This window comes from Hipposideros armiger, unplaced genomic scaffold (genome assembly GCF_001890085.2).
Source record: "Hipposideros armiger isolate ML-2016 unplaced genomic scaffold, ASM189008v1 scaffold_119, whole genome shotgun sequence".
Taxonomy (NCBI): domain Eukaryota; kingdom Metazoa; phylum Chordata; class Mammalia; order Chiroptera; family Hipposideridae; genus Hipposideros; species Hipposideros armiger.
In genome coordinates, this window is record NW_017731469.1 from 2141961 (window position 1) to 2160550 (window position 18590).

At 43.0% G+C, this 18590-nt stretch overlaps 1 protein-coding gene across 1 annotated transcript; it reads right to left on the minus strand.

Annotated features, from left to right (window-relative positions):
- Positions 1 to 1559: 1559 nt before the first annotated feature.
- Positions 1560 to 18161, minus strand: YIPF6 (Yip1 domain family member 6). The gene is made up of 7 exons (XM_019648073.1): positions 18007 to 18161; positions 10819 to 10947; positions 9606 to 9684; positions 6454 to 6496; positions 3941 to 4066; positions 3135 to 3292; positions 1560 to 1908 (listed from the first exon to the last, which is right to left on the minus strand). The coding sequence occupies exons 1-7, from the start codon at positions 18061 to 18063 to the stop codon at positions 1790 to 1792; spliced, it is 711 nt and encodes a 236-aa protein (XP_019503618.1). The 5' UTR covers positions 18064 to 18161; the 3' UTR covers positions 1560 to 1789.
- Positions 18162 to 18590: the final 429 nt, after the last annotated feature.

Here is an 18590-nt window from a genome sequence, read left to right on the forward strand (position 1 = left end):
TAGACTGAAGAACAAAATGACAGCAACTTGTCTGGTCCCCTGTCCCCAGTTTCCCAGCACTGTTCCCATCCCCCAATTAAAAAAAAATCTTAAAAAAAAATATTTTCTGTACCAATTCAAGACTAAAACATGAGCTTAGCCCTGGCCTAGTTTCTTTCAAAATGAAAAAGGGGGGTGACCGGTTAGCTCAGCTGGTTACAGTGTGGTGCTGGTAACACCAAGGTTGCCGGATGGATCCCCGCATGGGCCACTGTGAGCTGCACCTTCCCTAAGAGAATCAACTATGCCATAGCAGAATGACAGCAATGTAACCAATGACCACAGCAGTTCCCCAAAAATATATATATTAAATACAAAATGAATAAATATTTAAATTCTGGGATACAGAAAACTTGTGGAGTAAGACATTTCTATCTTTATAAGTAACTATTTGTACAGTGAAAAGTTCCTGCCTGACTCCTAGGCTTTGTCTATTAAGAGTTCTTCATTGTGCAATTTATAGAAGACAGCAGCTCCTATTACCTTAAAGGAGCCCTGTTTAGTTCAAAATCAGCTTGTCCCAGACACTATGCTCCCTGGAAAGCCCTCGCACTGATGTACTAACCCAAGTAGATGCAAAAAAAGACTCGTCTAAAGGAGAGCTAATTAGCTTTACAAATAAAGTCTGGAACCAAGGAAATACATTGCTACTCCTCAACCCAAAAAACGCACGTAATGAAAACATTACCGAGCCCGCTATGAAAAGGCAGCAGCTGGAAAGCCAAGCCGTTCTACATCATGCGCAAAGTGTCCAATGTCCTGTGAATCAGCTATCAGAAGACGAAATCCCTTCAATGAAATGCAGGCTTCTGAGTTAGCTTTGCTTCCTCGTTGGGGGCCAGACAACACAGAATAATGAAGAATTCCTTACAGCTATGCTTTCTCCGAATTGCCTCATTCCACCTTTAAGAGAAGGTGCCCATGTGACAAGATGCCTTACGGACCTACCAATCGAAATTTCTAACGTCTTCTACTTGGGTAAGTTCAAGCACTTGACCACTAGGAGCTTCAGTCAAAGGAAAACTACATGCTAATGCTAACATGTTAGCTTGCATATTCAGAGCGAGGGCGTGAGTTTAAAAGTAGTGTCACTGAGATGCTACTCAGTGTGGCAGAAAGGCGACTTATACAGAATGATTGCACTCTTTAAATGTCTTCTGCTTTTTTTTTCATAGCAAAACGTGCAGAATTTTCTATGATCAAAGTCTGAATACTAGTTAATGCATGTTTTCTCCTCCCACAACTGTGAACCCCCCTACTAACCTATGCCATTGCCTTAAGAAATAAAAGGAAATGGACACAGATTATCCGTTATTTCTTCTAGTGACAGGCATACTCTAATAGTCATAAGGCAATGTATTTAAGAGCTGCACCTGAACCAGTATTCTGAAAAATGGAAATCATTATCAACTCCATAGTTATTCAACTTGCAGGATTTATCGATGTGCTTCTCGAGTCATCGGTTGTCACCCAAATGGACCGCAGTGACCCCCCCATCATGTCTTAACAAGGAATTAAACTGTGTGTAGTATGCCCATGTATTTTACAGAAATAACATTAAGAGGGAAAGGACAGCCTTTCAAATACCAGTCCCTTACACAAGTGGTGACAGCTTTCTGGCTCCCTTGTAACCCCCTCACTTGGCCAGATACCAAGTACCTCCAAGACAGACAAGAGGCAAAGCTCCACAGTGAACTGCACTGTTCAGGTGACCTTTCAGTTCATTGGTTTTGAATTTCCATTTCCTGATTTACTTAGGAGTGAAGGTGAGAATCATCCAACTGATGACAAAATAAAACAAAAAAACAGGATAGACGGCAAGGGCTTTGCGGTTTGGAGGTTGGCTGTCAGCAAGGAAAGCTGTAGAGGCTGAACAAAACAAAACGAGAGAAAACAGAAGGTTGAATACAAGGAGATCGTTGTACCTGCTAACACTCACTAGCTGTCGTGTGCTCGCCATGTCTGGAGTAGAATTATTCTAGTAGCTCCTGCGTTATCTGTGAGCCCTGGAGAAGAAGCCATGCTGCGGGACAGCTTTCCAGACAGCAGAGGGTTTACTTTCCGAATAGCCATGGGCCTAGATACTGGATAACTAAGCTCTTTAGAACCGCATGTATGGTACATGATCAGACTCTAAGTGAAGAGATGAGGGGCTCTTCCAGGGGCCAAGCGCCCGTGCTTAATAGACTGTCCTTGGAACATCAGTCCTGGCACTCCCAGACCTTTCTGTGGACTGTTTCTCAGCTTTTAATCATGTTCCAAGCAAAGAGATGTTCCTGCACTGAAAATATTAGGCGGTCTGTTTATTCCATTAAATAAGAAGCCAGTGAACGTTTCTAGTTTAAGCAGGGTTGTAAGAGGATTTTAGGAATGTAAAAACAACGAGCACACAGCATTCATTACCTCTGCTATAGGCTCTTCCTAATCTTCAGCAGAATTTTCTAGTGAAGCAGGAGAGGACTATATGATACTTAACAGACTATACTGGGGCGTAGTACAGTACAATTCTCAACGGGTATGTGATCTGCTTGGCTTTGAAACTCGATGCCCCCACTCACTGGTTACATGTCCTAAGGCAAGCTGCTAAACTTCTCTGTGTCTGTTCCTCATCTATAAAAGTGGGACTAATAATAGTAGCTGTCACGGTTGTTGTGAGGGTTAAATGAGATAATACACAGAATGCTCTTACAGTAGTGCTTAGCCTATAATAAGCAATCTGTAAATTCTAGCTATTATTTTTATGATGATTAACTTGTCAGGAAAAGCCCCCGTCATCTCTCAAGTCACCTATGCCTCATATATATATATATGGCAGGACTAAGACAGGTATAGTGGAATCTCCTTTTCCAATGCTATGCATTATTTAAGGCTTTTTTTTAAAAAAAAATGCTGACTCTCCACATCTTAGGAGTGCAGATACCCAACTCAGCTAAGAAGCACATCATCTATCAATGCCACGTAGGGCCCTATGGACGACACTGGCAAGAATCATGTCACTCAATGTGACTCACGAGTCACACTGGTCCGCATCTGGGCTTTCTCTCTAGTACACTCTTCTGTCTGTTCTGCTCTTGTAGAGATAAGTACATTCTTACCTATTACAGACCAGGCAAACATCACGATCACCACAAAAAGCCGGACCATGAAGTTTATCGGTCCTGAATCAGCCAAGAGCACCAGCCGGCAAACCATCATTGCCACTGTCAAGGGGAGTATACAGTAACCCAGCACACAGAGACTCTGAAAAAAAGATCTAAAGAACAACACACATCCATAAAAATCACAAACAGAGCTGATTTGTATCGGGATACCATTTATTACACAGATTTCTACGTATCATGGATTGTTACCTCCCTCCAGATACATAATAATCCCTATATCCTAACGGGGTTTTATAACAGGCCTCTCTAGCAAGATATGTTTTCATTTTTCTCTCCATCTTCTCCCTTCTCCTTTCAAGCTCCTTAAGAATAAACCATCTAGGACATCAGATGATCTACTCTAATCCCTGGAGACCTCCTTCTCCCACTGAACCTCTAAGATGGCAGCTCTCAATCTTTTCTAGTTGACAGACCTATTTAAAAATTTGTTGAAAGCTTTGGACCATGGTTTCCCCAAAATGGACATAATCTTCTAACAAGAAAAATTCTGCCTGTGATGTTAGGGCTAGAGAGAACACCTGAAGCTTAGGAAAGGGCCCCAGATGATGTAGATTCATTCTAGGGTAACTTAATAACTAGATCATCTCTGCTCAGGGCTTTTAACAGAACGTACTCTTTGGCCCTCAAGTATTTTGATTTTTCTTTAAAAAAAAAAAAACCTAACTAGCCAGATTCCCTTAAAAATCTAAGATATGCTACTACCTACCAAAGGAAAAAGGATGGGTTTTAATAATACTCACATGTTTCCTCCAAGAAGTTTTGAGTTCAGGGTGATGGTAACTGCACCAAACCAGATAATGACAAACACTTCTGCAAACTGGGGCCCTCCATCTTTTTCATTATCTGCGGAGCCTTGCTGAAGCATTCTGCGACAAGGAAATGGCATGAGAATCGTCTAATCTTTTACTTAGAGCAATCATGTTAAAGCAGGGGTTCTCAAACTTTGAATCAGGGAGTCACCTTATACCTCACCTGAGTATCTGTAATACATAGGCTGTGTGAAAGGAAAATGCCATAAGTATTTGGCAAGGCTCCCTTATTTCAAATTGCAAATACCTTAGGACTACAAGGGGAGCTCTATCTGGCCTTGTTGGAATGTTCAAATGGATCGCTGAAGACCTTTTTTGGTTAAGCAGAGGTTATAAACTGAAAGGCCAAATGTAGCTCACAGACATAAAGTTGTAGGCCATAAAATACTTCAAATGGTTTTAAATACAAGTTGACATTATGTTAAAATTGAGTAGTTTCACCTAAAAACAACGTATTCGTGGATTTTCTTGGAAAATCAAAGGAGTTTCTAACACCGGGCCTGCATGCCTCCATGACAACAATCAGGTGCACTTGACCTAGCAGCCGGTTCCTTCACGAGGGTCTTCTGATCACCAATTCATGATGCATGCATTTAGGTTCCATCCCTAACCCTCAGACACATCTGAATTTGTAATCCTTGGGCTAAGGTTTTAGTTCTTACATATATAGTTCAGTCTATAAAACTGTTTAGTTGTTGAGTTTTAAAAAATCAAAACATACAGAATATTACTAAGACTTTACTTTCAAATTGAGGAGTTGAACAGTCACTTAGATGTCTTCTCTTTGAGAATTTACAGATGTAAACTGTCTTGAATTTTGGACTGAGACCACCTGGACTAGGCGTTATTTTTTCAGAACAATAGTAAGGAACATCAAGCTCCCAACCTTCTTATGACACAGTATAGAGAAGTCACACAGCAAAGCCCGCCCTGCTGTGCAGCTTGCCAGCGTTTGGTCTTCTATGCTGGGTGTACTCCACTCCGAGTCCTGATAACCTGATGCAAAGGATGCCAGCATTCATCACCACTTGTTGTTTGGGACCCCTACGGCTTCAGCACGGTATTCTGGAAAGAACATTAATTAACTGGCCTGGAAGACAGGGGACCCAGACAGTGATCACAGTACCCTCACTACATGTGCAAAATGGAGTTCATCACTCGATGTCTGGGGACTCCAGTTCTCTTCTCTATAAGTAAGTGGCATTAAATTACATAATCTACAGAGTTATGCTTTCAAAACTAAAAATGTATCTGCTTAGAGCTTCTAATACAAACCATTCCATCAAGGCACTGGACTATTTCCTGGTTATGGCTGTTAAAGGCATAAGAAATTAGCACTGTATGCTATTACCTAAATTAGCATATGCTTGACTTACATGAAAAAATATAAGGAACTTATTGAATTCAGAATCACAAAAGGTTAGACCTGGAAAGGGTGCTCAACCATCTCCTTGTATAGATACAGAGGGGGAGGCCCAGAGAGGTTAGGTGTGACGAGATGTGTAACAATCACAGAGGCAGAGAAGGGGCAGTCAGGGAAACCTGAGGCTCAATCCCAGGTCTGCCAGTAATTATGTGATCTTGGTTCAGCCTCCATCTCTATGAACCTGAGCCTGTTTATCAAAAAAGGAGAATGGCATTCACTTCTTGTTAGAAGGATAGAGAAGGTATTTAACACATTGAGGACAGGGCATTTAAATGTACAGACACAAATCTGCGTCACCGGTCCACAATGTGTTAAAAGTTTTCTATAAACTGGGAAGAATCATTATACAAATTGTCTTTGTTAATACCCAGAGTCACTCTGCTGACAGCATCACGATAAGCCAGCAGTATTGTTGCCACGCTACCAATGGTTACATCCCCGTCTCCGAGGAACTTTGCTCCCCAACTTCTGTCCTCTTCCTCTACACACAATGCAGATGGAAAGCATAACAGTCTGAAACACGATCTTGCTTTCAACTTTACCACTTCTAACCTCTCCAGCTTATTCTCACTCATATTTTTACTAAGATTTAAAAGCAACTGTTTGCAAACAGTGCTTAACCCTATAGATATTTATTGGGTTGTCGAAAAAGTCATGACGTAGTTTTGTGCCAAAAAAGAAAAAGTATGTCATGACTTTTCCAACAATCCAATAATTCACTTAGTTTAATGGTAGGGGAAGTGCATGCGAGTTCATAAATATTTGTTGACTAGAAATGGCTAAAAGAGGCTAAGAAAGTCATTGGTAAACAGAGGTGGGCATGATTTTGACATCTTTAATTTTATCAGTCTTTGAAGTGATCTGGAAGCCACTTTTTAGATTTAAATTCATAAGGAGTGCAATTATGTCCTAGAAGTCCCACATAACATATTCATTCAAAATTTCCCTTCATTTTGAAACTCCACAAAAAAATTCTATTCTATCTCAAATGACAAAGAAAAGAAATATATGTACTTACAATGCGAGTGTCACACAAAGGATCAAGGGGCCCCACAAATCCCCTACAAGGCAAGCAAAGGCAGAAGACTGTTAGGGAAGAACCATGCAGTGTTTTCTAACTTTATTCCAACTTCCGCCTCTCCTACTCTGGGAATCCACACATCACGTCTCTCTGTCTGCCCAAGCCTTCCTACCTCTCCTACCCCTACAGTTGCCCTCCCTGCTCCCCACTTCTGAGTGTCCTTCACACATCCTTCAAGTTTTGTTCACTTCATATCCCACAAATCACCTCTCCCCACCTTCTAGCCACATTCCAGCATGCTCTAGTTAAAGAACAATGGATGAGGAGTCAAAAAACTTACCGTATTTGCCGGCGTATAAGACGACTCGGCATATAAGACGACCCCCTAACATTTCCACTCAAAATACAGAGTTTGTTATATGGTCGGCTGTGTGCGATTTTGCGAGTGTGGTAAAATCGCATAACAGCAAAATCGCATAACAGCCGAGCATACACCCAGCAGCGCTGCTGATGCCTGAACGGTATGTGGAATGAAGTGGGCGGGCATCGGGAGGCCACTATGGCACGGGGCAAGCACTATGGGCAGTCTATCTGAAGTGTACCTGGCGTATAAGACGACCCCCCACTTGGAGGCATATTTTTCAGCGCCAAAAAATCGTATACGCCGGCAAATACGGTAGGTACCCCATCCTGCACCCTCAGGAAGAAGACTAGAGCCAAGTCACTTCACCAATCCGATGACATTAGACAAGGCAAATATAATCAAGCCCATCACTTGGATACGAAAAATGAAGCTGAGAAGGAAGTCACTTGCTCAAGTTTATATGAAGTTAGGTGGAGCTGGGGCCAGAACCAAGGTCCTCTGATTCCTACTCCAAAATTCCCCCCACTCTGCCACACTGCCTCCCTTTTATAATTATTACATTCAACTAGTATATAATCGCTATCCTTCCAGGTGAAAAATCATCCCAATATTGGCAATTTCATAAGGTTAAGCTTTAACAAAACAACATGAAATCTTTTTGATAACTACAAAAGGCTCCCCCAACATCAGATAAGCACGTGGTTATCAACAGTTCAGTAACATACAGCTTAGAGCACATTACCTTTCTCAACTAATATGAAAAGAGGTACAGGTGCCACTTCCAACTTCAACCTCATGGGTATGTACATAACTTTACATAACAGTAGTATGCACATAGTTACATTGTGTTCTAATTATATTAGCCATTTTGACTCCACTGTAGAAAGTTCGGGAAAGATGTAAAAAAAAATCATAATCCTATGACTGTAATAAAATTATTGTTATTCTTGTTAAATTTTAAACTTAGCAACAGAAAAACTGAATTCAAGTACAATTCACATTAATACACTGGCTTTAATGCACTGGATTTTTTTTTTCATTTTTAAAAAACCTGTACCAGTATTTAAAAACTCTTTTATTATTGTTGTAATATATATCTCACAAAATTCACCACTGTAGTCACTTTGAAGTATACAGAGACTGAGCACACTCGCTGTTGCACAAGCATCACCACCACCCATCTCCAGAACCTCTTAAGAAGTTTCCACCTTTTGGCTACTGTGAATAGTGCTGTTGTGAACATGAGCGTATAAACATCTGTTGGAGTCCCTGCTTTCACTTCTTTTGGGTACACACCCAGATGTGGAATTGCTGGCTCATATGGGAATTCTATGCTTAAATTTTTTGAGGAACCTCCATACTGTTTTCACAGAGTCTGCACCATTTTACATCCCACCAGTGATGTACAAGAGTTCCAATTTCTCCTAATCCTCGCCAACACTTATTATTTTCTGTTTCTTTGATAACAGCATCCTAATGGGTGTGAAGTGCTATCTCATTGTGTTGTGGGGTTTTTTATAGATTATTTTTTTAAATTGTTGAGATTTTTCCTTGCCATTCTGCCAAGTGCTGTGGCAGGGCAGAAGTGCAAATTCTGGCCATGACTTGCTCATCCTTTGTGCCAGCCTATCTACCTATCCCCCCAAGGCTTGCGAGTGGACCTTAACATCTGACATAAGCCGATATTCATCACTAGTCAGCAAACTAACACCTGGTTCTGCACTGTGAAAAGCAACCTGGCTTTGAACTGAACCGCAGCAGCACTTAAAAGGGTCTTCACGTCTGGAGTAGCAGCAGTAGACCAGAAAGGACACTGAACTTGAAAACTGGGTTCTAATCCTGCCCATGTGATTTTGACAAGACATTCAGCTTCTCTGAGACTCATTTTCTTCATCTGTGAAATACAAACAATAACTCCTACTTCACTAGGTTGCTGTCAAGATTTGAAAAGATAATGTGTGTCAGGGGGACAGGAAGGCATTAGAATAATAGCTGTCATTTATGGAGTGCCTACTAAGTGCCAGATTCGTGCAAGGTGGTTGGCGGGCATTATCATCTACTCCTCAGCAGCAGGTACACGTTGTTATCTCCACCTTCGCAGAGGAACAAACGTTGAGTCCCAGGAAAGTTAACTGTCTTATCCAAGATCACACAGCTAGTGGTGGAACCACTACTTCCACCTAGATTTGTCCATGTTCTTTCGAGTGAACAAGTCACCTGAGCTCCAACCCACAGTGTGCCATGTTGCAAGCAGCTGTGATGCAGCATGCAGTGTCCACCCGGAGTGACGGCACACTTGCCACGTCTGGCATCCCTATAACACAGCTGAAATGCTGCCAGAATAGAAGGTACGTTCACACACACCACCACCTTTTCCTTTTTTTTTTTTTCAAGCATTCTTAGTTTCCTTAGTGCCCCTTATCAGGAAAATCGAATCAGTTGCTTGAAAAGAAAAGGAAAAGGTCTAACAAGTGTAAGAATAAACTCTAAGTCAGAGCAGAATTTACTGCAAACACTGTTGATAGGACTCTTGAACAAAGAAAGCAGTCATCAGACTAAATGGTAGTTCTGAAACAGAAATGTCCATAAAGGCACTATTAATTTGTTAGTCCTTGATGAGTGTTTGCTATTACTCTAATTTCACCATTGAACATGTGCTATTCATTTATATATTTTTCCATTCTGAAAAACGTCAGTTTTATTACCATGGGTCCTTTTGCCTTATAAGGTACTTATGAAAAGGTTTGATGAAAAGTAGCAAATCTGAGATGCCTCCTATACTTACAGTCTCTCAGAAGAGTGTTACTCTTCCTTGGGTATAAAACATGCATGAATTTTTTCCCAACAGCTTTTAGATCACGCATCTGAAAGACATAAACAACTTGTTGTATTGTGATGACCAAGGTTGCCAGGCAGCCAGCCCCCTCACTTAATTTGCTAAAATTTCTTTTATTTCAATCTCCTGGGAGCCTTTTGTTGAATTTTAGAGCTCAAATTCCAGTTCAACTTCTTCACTATACAAATAATCCAGGGAAGCAGGGGTTTTTCCATTAATTCCTTTTTCTATTCACTTTTTCTATTAACCCCTTAAGCCAACATCTAGCTCTTTACCACTTCTACCAGTTCTGTTTTGATCTTTAAAACTCTGTAAAAAAGAAATATAGCCCTCCTAATATGTTATTGGGTCATCGGGAAAGTCATGACATATTTTCCTGTTTTTCAATGCAAAAATGTGTCATGACTTTCCCGACAACCCAATACTTATAGAAACTAAATAATAATAGCATTACTAAAATCTGCTCTGCAAAACATAGCATGACTTTCAGTTGATACATGACTATGACCCAAGGGCCAATTAGCGGGCTCTCCAGCTACCACATTCTTCACAATATAGAAAATAAATTAGTTTCCAACATTCCCACTTTAACTGGTAAATGAAACCCAGAAGTCAGATTAACTAGTAATCAAGACATTTGAGGAAGGGAACGGTAATATAAATGCAACCTCTCAAAATATAGTTAAGGTAATGCTGTCCTAATTTTTTCATCTAGAAAGTTCTTCATGTCATTCATAGTTTTTATAAACATGATTTTAATGGTTGTTTGGCATTCTATCACATAGGTGTAACATACTTTAATCGATATTCCGTTTTTCAACTTTCCCCTATTATAAAGAATGCTGTAATGAACATCTTTGCATATTACTGTTTTCTGTATTTTAAAAAATATTTTTGTATTTATGTTTTTCCCTTATACTATATCTGGAGAGGAGAATTGCAAGCCTAAAAAAGACTTGGACATTAAAAAATTCTTAATATCCATTATAACCAAATTGCTTTCCAAAAAGGGTGGCCCACATTATTCCCCAGGGGAGAATCTTAAATTTCAACAAATAGTTTATACTAAAAATCAGTGATCCAAATGAAAATATTACAAAGTGCTATTAGTTATTTAGTCTCCTGACTCTGAACAGGAATTCTCTCAGCTAGTCTAACTTACGATGGTACTGCGGACAGATTCATTTAACGTGGAGTTGTCAAATTCCCGAATACGAGATCTCATAGGAATGGTGATTTCTCCTTCCACAGGGATGTCCTGTGAGATGGATATATCCGAAAGGCCTGCAAACTGAGAAGAGTTAGAAAACAAATTAAAGTACTAAGCTGCAGCACTCCTCAAAGACATCATTTCCTAGAGATTATGGACTGTCTTTTTGTAAGGCATTACACAGTTTTTAAAGTAAAAGCTCACCAGACATTAAACCACACCATTAACTAAAATTCCTAAATGCTTATTTCTTTTAATTTAAAGAAGGAGATAGCATATGCTGGAAAAAATTATAATGTAAATGGCAGACACTTCTTGCCCTCAAATATTTGGTTTCTTCCACGCATGAAATCTTCACATGCCACAAGCTTGCGACACTGCAGGACTCGCTGCGACCTTTCAGCAATCAGCAGAGCACAGCCACGATTCTGTGGCACTCAGGCTCTAGAGTAGGCTCTAGTGGCCTCTGCTGGCTAAATGGGAGCATCGTGTGAAGCCTAAAGGGAACTGGGAAGAACTGGGCAATAGCAAAGTATACCCTGACCTACGTTCGTTTCCCCCAGTTCCCTGACCACCACAGGTCACGTAACATTTCCAAAAGTCAACTGCAAGACTGCAGACCCTGAAACGCATCCATTCACCTGCCAGATTTGATTATTATGACTGAAACTCTGGAATCTTCAAATTCCTAAGAAAACAGAAGCAATCCCTTTTCATATTGTTTTTGGCCCAACTGGAACAGTATGTAGTGGGCAACAGCTGTTGGTAAATGAAATATAAGACAGTATACTGAAACTTGCAAGAAAAATTAGGTCGTTCAAAGAACTTATAAAACACCACTTCTCAATCACACTCTCAAGAGAAATGTACATTAAAACTACTTGAAGTACAAATTGTCACCTGTTGGACTGGCAAAAATCCTAACGTTTCATAACATGCTCTGGGGGTGAAGCTGAGGGCAGAGAACACCCACACTGCTGGTGGGGTGCAAAATGGTACTCTGCTCTACTGAAGAGCAGTCCAGCACATGTACACATGAATCATTGTTGACTCAGCAGTGCCACGTTTACGAGTCTAAAGATAAAGTGGCAAAATTACAAAATACACACACACAAGGCTCTTCATTACAACACTGTGTAAAAGCAAAACCCTGAGAATAACCCAAATGTCCATCAACGGAGGACTGGTTAATCAACCACGGTATGTCCACATAATGGAGTACTATGCAGCTATAAAAAGGAATGGGCGTTATCTCTAAAGAACTATTATGGAGTGTTAAATTAAAAAGCCAAAACAATGCAGACAAACAGGGCTCTGCCGTCACCTGGAAACACTGCTGGAACAGTTAGCTAACAAGCATAGCACCTAGCACACAGCCAGTGATCAACAGATCGTATATGGATCATACTGGTTAGGAGGGGGGGCTCCTGGAGTCAGAAAGTCTCCGTTTAAATCCAGCTCCATTATTGACTACCTGTGTGACACTGAGTGGATTCCTTAACCTCTCTGTGCCTCAGCTTCCGCATCTAGAAAACTGAGATAACGGTACCACCACCAGCAACACAGGGTTGTAGTGAGGGAGAGATGTATTAATACATGTAAAGCACTCAGCAGGCTCACAGCAGGGAGTAGATAAATGTTAGTGCAAATTCAAGATTCCCAGTGGGTCAATTCCAGTGAATAAAAATATCTGGCTAGCCTTTGTCTCCTGTTCCTGGGAGGAAGCCTCTAAACCCCTGGAATTTCCCAAATGACAGTGGCAGCTTCCTTCTTCATGGTGGGCCCTGATCCTTTAGCTAACAGGTGAGTCTCTCTCGGCAGGCCCCTACAGAAGTTTATGCTAATGAGATGACAGCATGGGGAATAACCACTCCAGAAAGACCGAACACAAGTTTACAGGGCTAGGGCTTTGAATCCTGTGATAGAAACCCAGGCTCTGGGGAGGGGAGCAGGCAGTCAATCTTGCCTATATAATGAAACCCCAGTAAAAACTCTAGGTACACTGCTGAGCTTCCCCGGTTGGTAACACTCCATATATTGTCACCCTTTGATGTATCAGGAGGGTGGCAGGGTCCTGACTCCAGAGGGAGAAGACAAGGAGCTTTGTGTTAGGCAGGCCCCCCAGGCCTCACCCTATGCATCTCCCCCTTTGCCGGTTTGGACTGGATCCTTTTGCTATAATAAAACGAATTTTAAGTACAGTCGGCCCCATGTTCTGAGTCATTCCAGTAAATTAGGGAGCCTGAGGGGATTATGGGAACCCCAGGATTTGTAGCCAGTAGGTCGGAAGTGAGGATGGTCCTGGGAACCTGTGTCTACAGTGAGGCCTGTCTTCTGGAAGACTGTGCCCTTAACCTGTGAAGTCTGACTTAACTCCAGCTAACTGGTTTCAGAAGCCATTGCAGTCACTAAAGTGCCATGTGATTCCCACCCTATCCCCCATCCCAACACTTCCTCAGTATCTCAAGAAAATGAGTGACATTTTTCAGTGAGCTGAGCTAGGATCTGTGGCCCTCCAGCCCCACGGAAGACACACAGGACCTGCAGGCCCTCAGCTAGGGGATGAAAGGTGGGTGGATGCTGTGTCCCTCCCCTTGCTCCTCTGCAGGCAGGCTCAAGCACATACATGCACGTGTGTGCACACTTTACTGCCGGGCCTGGGCCAACAGGGGAGCAGGGAGTGCCGCTTTACGAAAGTGGCTGGGAGCAGATGGGTTATATATATACTGCTGACCAAAATCCTGGAGTGAGAAAGGAGTCAACAAGGGCAGGGTGGGGCAGCATCAACCAGGAACCAACTCAGTCCAAGAGGCCTGGCTCCAGGAAGTGGAGAGGGGGTGGCTGGGGGCATGGTCTCCAGCCAGCACCTTCACCTGGGACCAGCTACCTTCCAAAGCCCAGGCTGCAGCCACTATTACAGCTCTTTTTCCTGCTCCCTAAATATACAGGCAAGACATAGGCATTACCCAAGATTCTGCCTTTTCAACTCTATGCAGATGACTCTTAAATTAACACCTCTAGCCCCACAATCTGGGTTTTAGAGTCCAACTGCCTGCTGCATATCTACTGGATGACCTGCCAGTATCTCGAACTCAACATGTCTAAAAGTGAATTCATCAACATTTAGGGCCCTCATCTCCTCTTATTAAACTGATAAGAACAGATACTACACTTGATCTTAGCCAAAAGGCCGAGAAGCGATCCTCATCTCCTCTTATATTCAGGGTATCACTACCCTCCCATTTGTCTACAGCCTTGCTTTTCAAAATGTACTGGGAACTGAAGCCGCAGCATCACCTGGGAGCTTGTTAGAAACACACAAGCAGAACCTGCAGGACCGCTGTGCACATTTAAGTTTGCAAAACACTCATCTAAGACACTTCCTCCCTGCACTGATTTTGCCTTTCTCAAATCCTCACATCTCCTGCCACTGCTGTAGCCCAGGTAACCATCACTTCTTCCTAGAACTCCTGCAAGTTTTGCTGGTCTCCTAGATTCCCCATGGGAAATCTTCCTCAATTATGATGTCAAATTCATAATTTTAAACACTTTCCTCCTTAAAAACTTCTCCTGGCTCCTAGCTGCCTATTAAACCTCAAAGCTTAGTAGTCAGTAAGAAGAAACAATGTTTCACAAATGAAGGAAGCTTTTCAGCGACTGCACAATCTGGACTCCACACTAATGATCTCACACCGACAAGGGGACAGCCCTGAGGATAAAGTGGATACATGTTGGGTGGATTACATGTTAAAAATTTTGGACTGGAAAAAATTTATAAAGAACCACGGAGCATACAATCCAGCAAAAAATTTGGAATTTTATGAAAGATTTGTTATTGAAAACATGTAGGATAAAATGCACAACTGGGAAGCATTTTGGGAGGGTTGAATGCAGAATTTTGGAAGAATAAATAAATCAAAGTAAAATGATTAATATTGAAAAAATAAGAAATAACATTTATTGCATGATTATGTGCCAGGCACTCTACCAAGTTTTTTATATGTGTTAGCTCATTTAATTCGTAACAACCCTATAAGCTAAGTATTACTGTGTCTCCATTTTACAGATGGGAGAACTGAGGCATGGAGGGCTTTGGTAACTTCCCCAATATCCCACAGCTGAAGGGCAGAACTTAGAATCAAACCTAGGCAATTTCGCCCCAGAGAACACCTTCCTAACCACTGTTCCATACTGCCTCCATAACTCAGTACCTTATCGTTTAAGCCTTACCTCCTATTACTTCCCTGTGCTTCAGCCAAACTGATCTGTTTTTCTAGAAGTACAAAGTACGTTAGTACCTCCCAACCTCTGTACCTTCACCGGAAAGAGGCTGTGTACCATTATTGGAAATCATCTGGGCTTCAGAAGCAGACCTAGGTTCAAATTTTTGGCCTGACCACTAACTGCTGGTGAGACCCTAGGGAAATTGTCAAACCTCTCAGAGTCTCATCCCCTCATCTGCAAATAAAACACAGTTTAAAAATCACCTAACTGAAATAGTTGCTGTGAAGTTCAGAAAATATGCAGAGGATGTCTAACACAATCCTGGCATGCAGCAGGTACTCAATCACCGAAAGCTATTATGCTCACCTGGAGTTTCAAATCTTACCCGTCCCTTGAGGCCCTCTCAAATATAACTTCCACCATGCAGCTTGCTTCATCACCCCAAACAGAAACGATAGCATCTTCTTTTAAATTTTGTTAATATAGTTTTTAAAGATTTTATTGGGGAATTGGGGGAGGGGAACAGACAAATCGCTGTCCTTTTGTTCTTCAGTCTAGTTGTGGAGGACGTCGCTTCACTGGCCCATGTTGGTATTATCATTGCGCTCTTCCCGGCTGAGGCAGATAGGTCACTGGTCACTGGACGGCCACTCACATGGCCTCTTGGCAGCTCAGGAAAGCGCACAACAGCTGCCGGCCAGCCCCATTGCAGCCCAGCTCCACGCTGAGCTGTTGTTCACCATCTTAGCTGTAGAGGGCACAGTGTCACTGGCCCTCATGTGGCATCTGAACCCAGGCCCTGCTGCTCAGACCTGGCGTCCCAATCCAACTCCTAACCAACGCGACACTTGGCTGGCCCAATTTTGTTAATATTTTATGGGTAAATTTCTCTCATATACTGACTCATTTTAACATTGCACATTTGCCTTATCTCCACAGATTAGACTGTAAGCACCATAAGTGCACTCCCTAAAGTGTGCTCCCTAAAGAAACCACCACAGTGCATTACACATTGTCACAGCAATAAACACTGTTGAATAGAAGTGGACTGGATACTGAGTAATGAGTGACCAGAACCACTAAAATTAATTGGGGAAAGCTTCATTAAAAGAGGGGTGAGGCAGTTCAAATGAAAGACAGGAAGTAAAAACACCTAGGCACCTGTAATATGTCACACCAGGCACTACGTGTATATTAGCTCATTTGGTATCTAATTCTCTCATGAGTTACTATCCCCATTTTCCAAATGAGGAAATGCTGCATTCAGAATGATTTCCTCAAGGTCACAAATGCTCCATGAGAACTTGGAACTACTCACTCTCTGTATCCCCAGTGCCTAAGAGTGCCTGGACCACAGTGGATGCTCAATAGATATTTGATGAATGAAGAGATGAATAGAGCTAATAAGCAGAAACAGGACTAGAATCAATTTCACCTGCTTCCCAGTTCACTCCTGTTAAGTTGCCAATGTAAAACAGAGGAAAGGGGCCGGCTGAGTGGCGCTGAGTGGCGCGATGGTTAAGAGCTGGCTTGGGACGCCAGAGAGCCCTGGTTCGGATCCCACATATGAGGGCCAGTGACACTGCCCTCCACAGCTAAGATGCTGAACAACAGCTCAACCTGGAGCTGGGCTGCTGTGAGTCGCCGACGACGGCGTAGGCTGCAGCCCCTGCTGCAGCGGGTTGCCATGGGCTACCGTGTGTAGCCAGCAGCCAGCGTGAGCGGCCAGCAGCCGCAGTGAGCGGCCGTCCAGAAGCCGGCCACTGATCTGCCTTGCTCGGGAAGAGCGCAATGATAATACCAACATGGATCAGTGCCAGTGAAGCAACGTCCTCCACAACTAGACTGAAGAACAAAAAGGACAGCAACTTGTCTGTTCCCCTTCCCCCAATTCCCCAGCGCTGTTCCCATCCCCCAATTCCCCAATAAAAACTTCAAAAAAAAAGAGGAAAGGGAGGAAGGTCCAAGGCAGCCGAATAAAAATTTAAAATAATAAAAATTGAGAGCATCTGACATATAAAATAAAAATATAAAATAAGTGAAAAAAATATTCAAACAGAGGAAAGGGATGTACCATTTATCGAGCAACTGCTACATAACGAAACACACTGGGAAATAACTGCACACTTCAGGATATGTGGCAGACTGTTGAGTTAATTACACACTCCTCAGTTGATGACATTCATTGTATTCGACACTTTCCATAAATCTTGTCATTTCATCTTCCTAAAAACTCAAGCAGTTATTTTTATCTCCATTTTACAGATGAAGAAATACTCTCTATGAAATGATTTGCCCAAATTCACAAAGCAGCAGAATGGGTGATTCCAGTCCAGGTAAATTTAAGTCCAAAATCTGTGTTATTAAAAATTCTTTCCAGGTTTTGGGCTTGTACTTGCAATAGAAATCCTATCCCTTGTACAAACAGGAGCAACAGAGCATCATGAAGGGGATTGGAAGGAGCTGCGACAGGAAGAGCAGGCATTAAACCCAGCCTACCAGGGTCACTGAACAAATTAATACCGAAGTTACAACGTTGCAACCTTTCATTAACCCTAGAATGCTGATACTCCAACAAGGGCTAGGGCCCTACAGAAACAAGGATACTTAAGAAATCACCTAAACATTGGCATTTAACACAATGTAGGGAACGAGGACAAGCCGCGGTCGTATGGGAAAGGAAAATGAATGGGAGTTTCACAAGAAGGCTTAGAAGGTGCAGGGTGTTGAGGGAGTAACTCAGCGGTGAACGCCAAGAGCAGGTGCAGTATCAGAACTGGTTCTGACGTTGGGTACGGGAAGGGCCTGCCGGGAGGAAGGTGTTCGGATTCTCTCAGGTCACGGGCCCGTCACCCGACTTCCTTAAGGGACACTCTGCCCACCCTCGGTCCCTTTTGTCGCAGATTCTCAGCTCACCAGGGGTTTGGGCAATGCTGCCTCCGGATCTCCTGGAGACTCCGCCGCCTCCGCCATCTTGGCCCTCCTTCTCCGGGGTCGATCCCAGAATCCTTCGCGAAACCAGAGACGTGGAGGCCCCAACCGATTATTGCGTCAACGGGTGGAGTCTGCGTCACTGGGAGGCGCCTGGCATGGGCTGCCTGCCTTGGCCTTTTGCTGTCCCTTATCCACCTCCGGGTGTTGGGGACATGTTTCTGTCGCCTTGCCTCACGTCTTCGGGGCCAGGAGACCCGCCAGACACGCCCTCTTTAACACTCAAGGCCGATTCTCCCATCGCGCCGTGGGTCTCCGGACCGAGGCTGCGTTTCCCCTCCCCCCTTGCCCACCCCTCCCTACGCCCGGAACTCGACTTTCAGGAGTACGTGGGAGGGTGGTCCCCCAGCACAGCACCTCCGGGAGCCTGCCCCTCCTTCGCCGTAGGGAAACCTCCCTTTTCCGTGCTCCAGAATAAAGGGATCAATTTCCCCCAAACCTGCTGCTCCCGCCGCCGTCGCCCCTGCCGGGCTCAGTCCCTGCTCTTTCAATCCCGCTGCTTGGCCGCT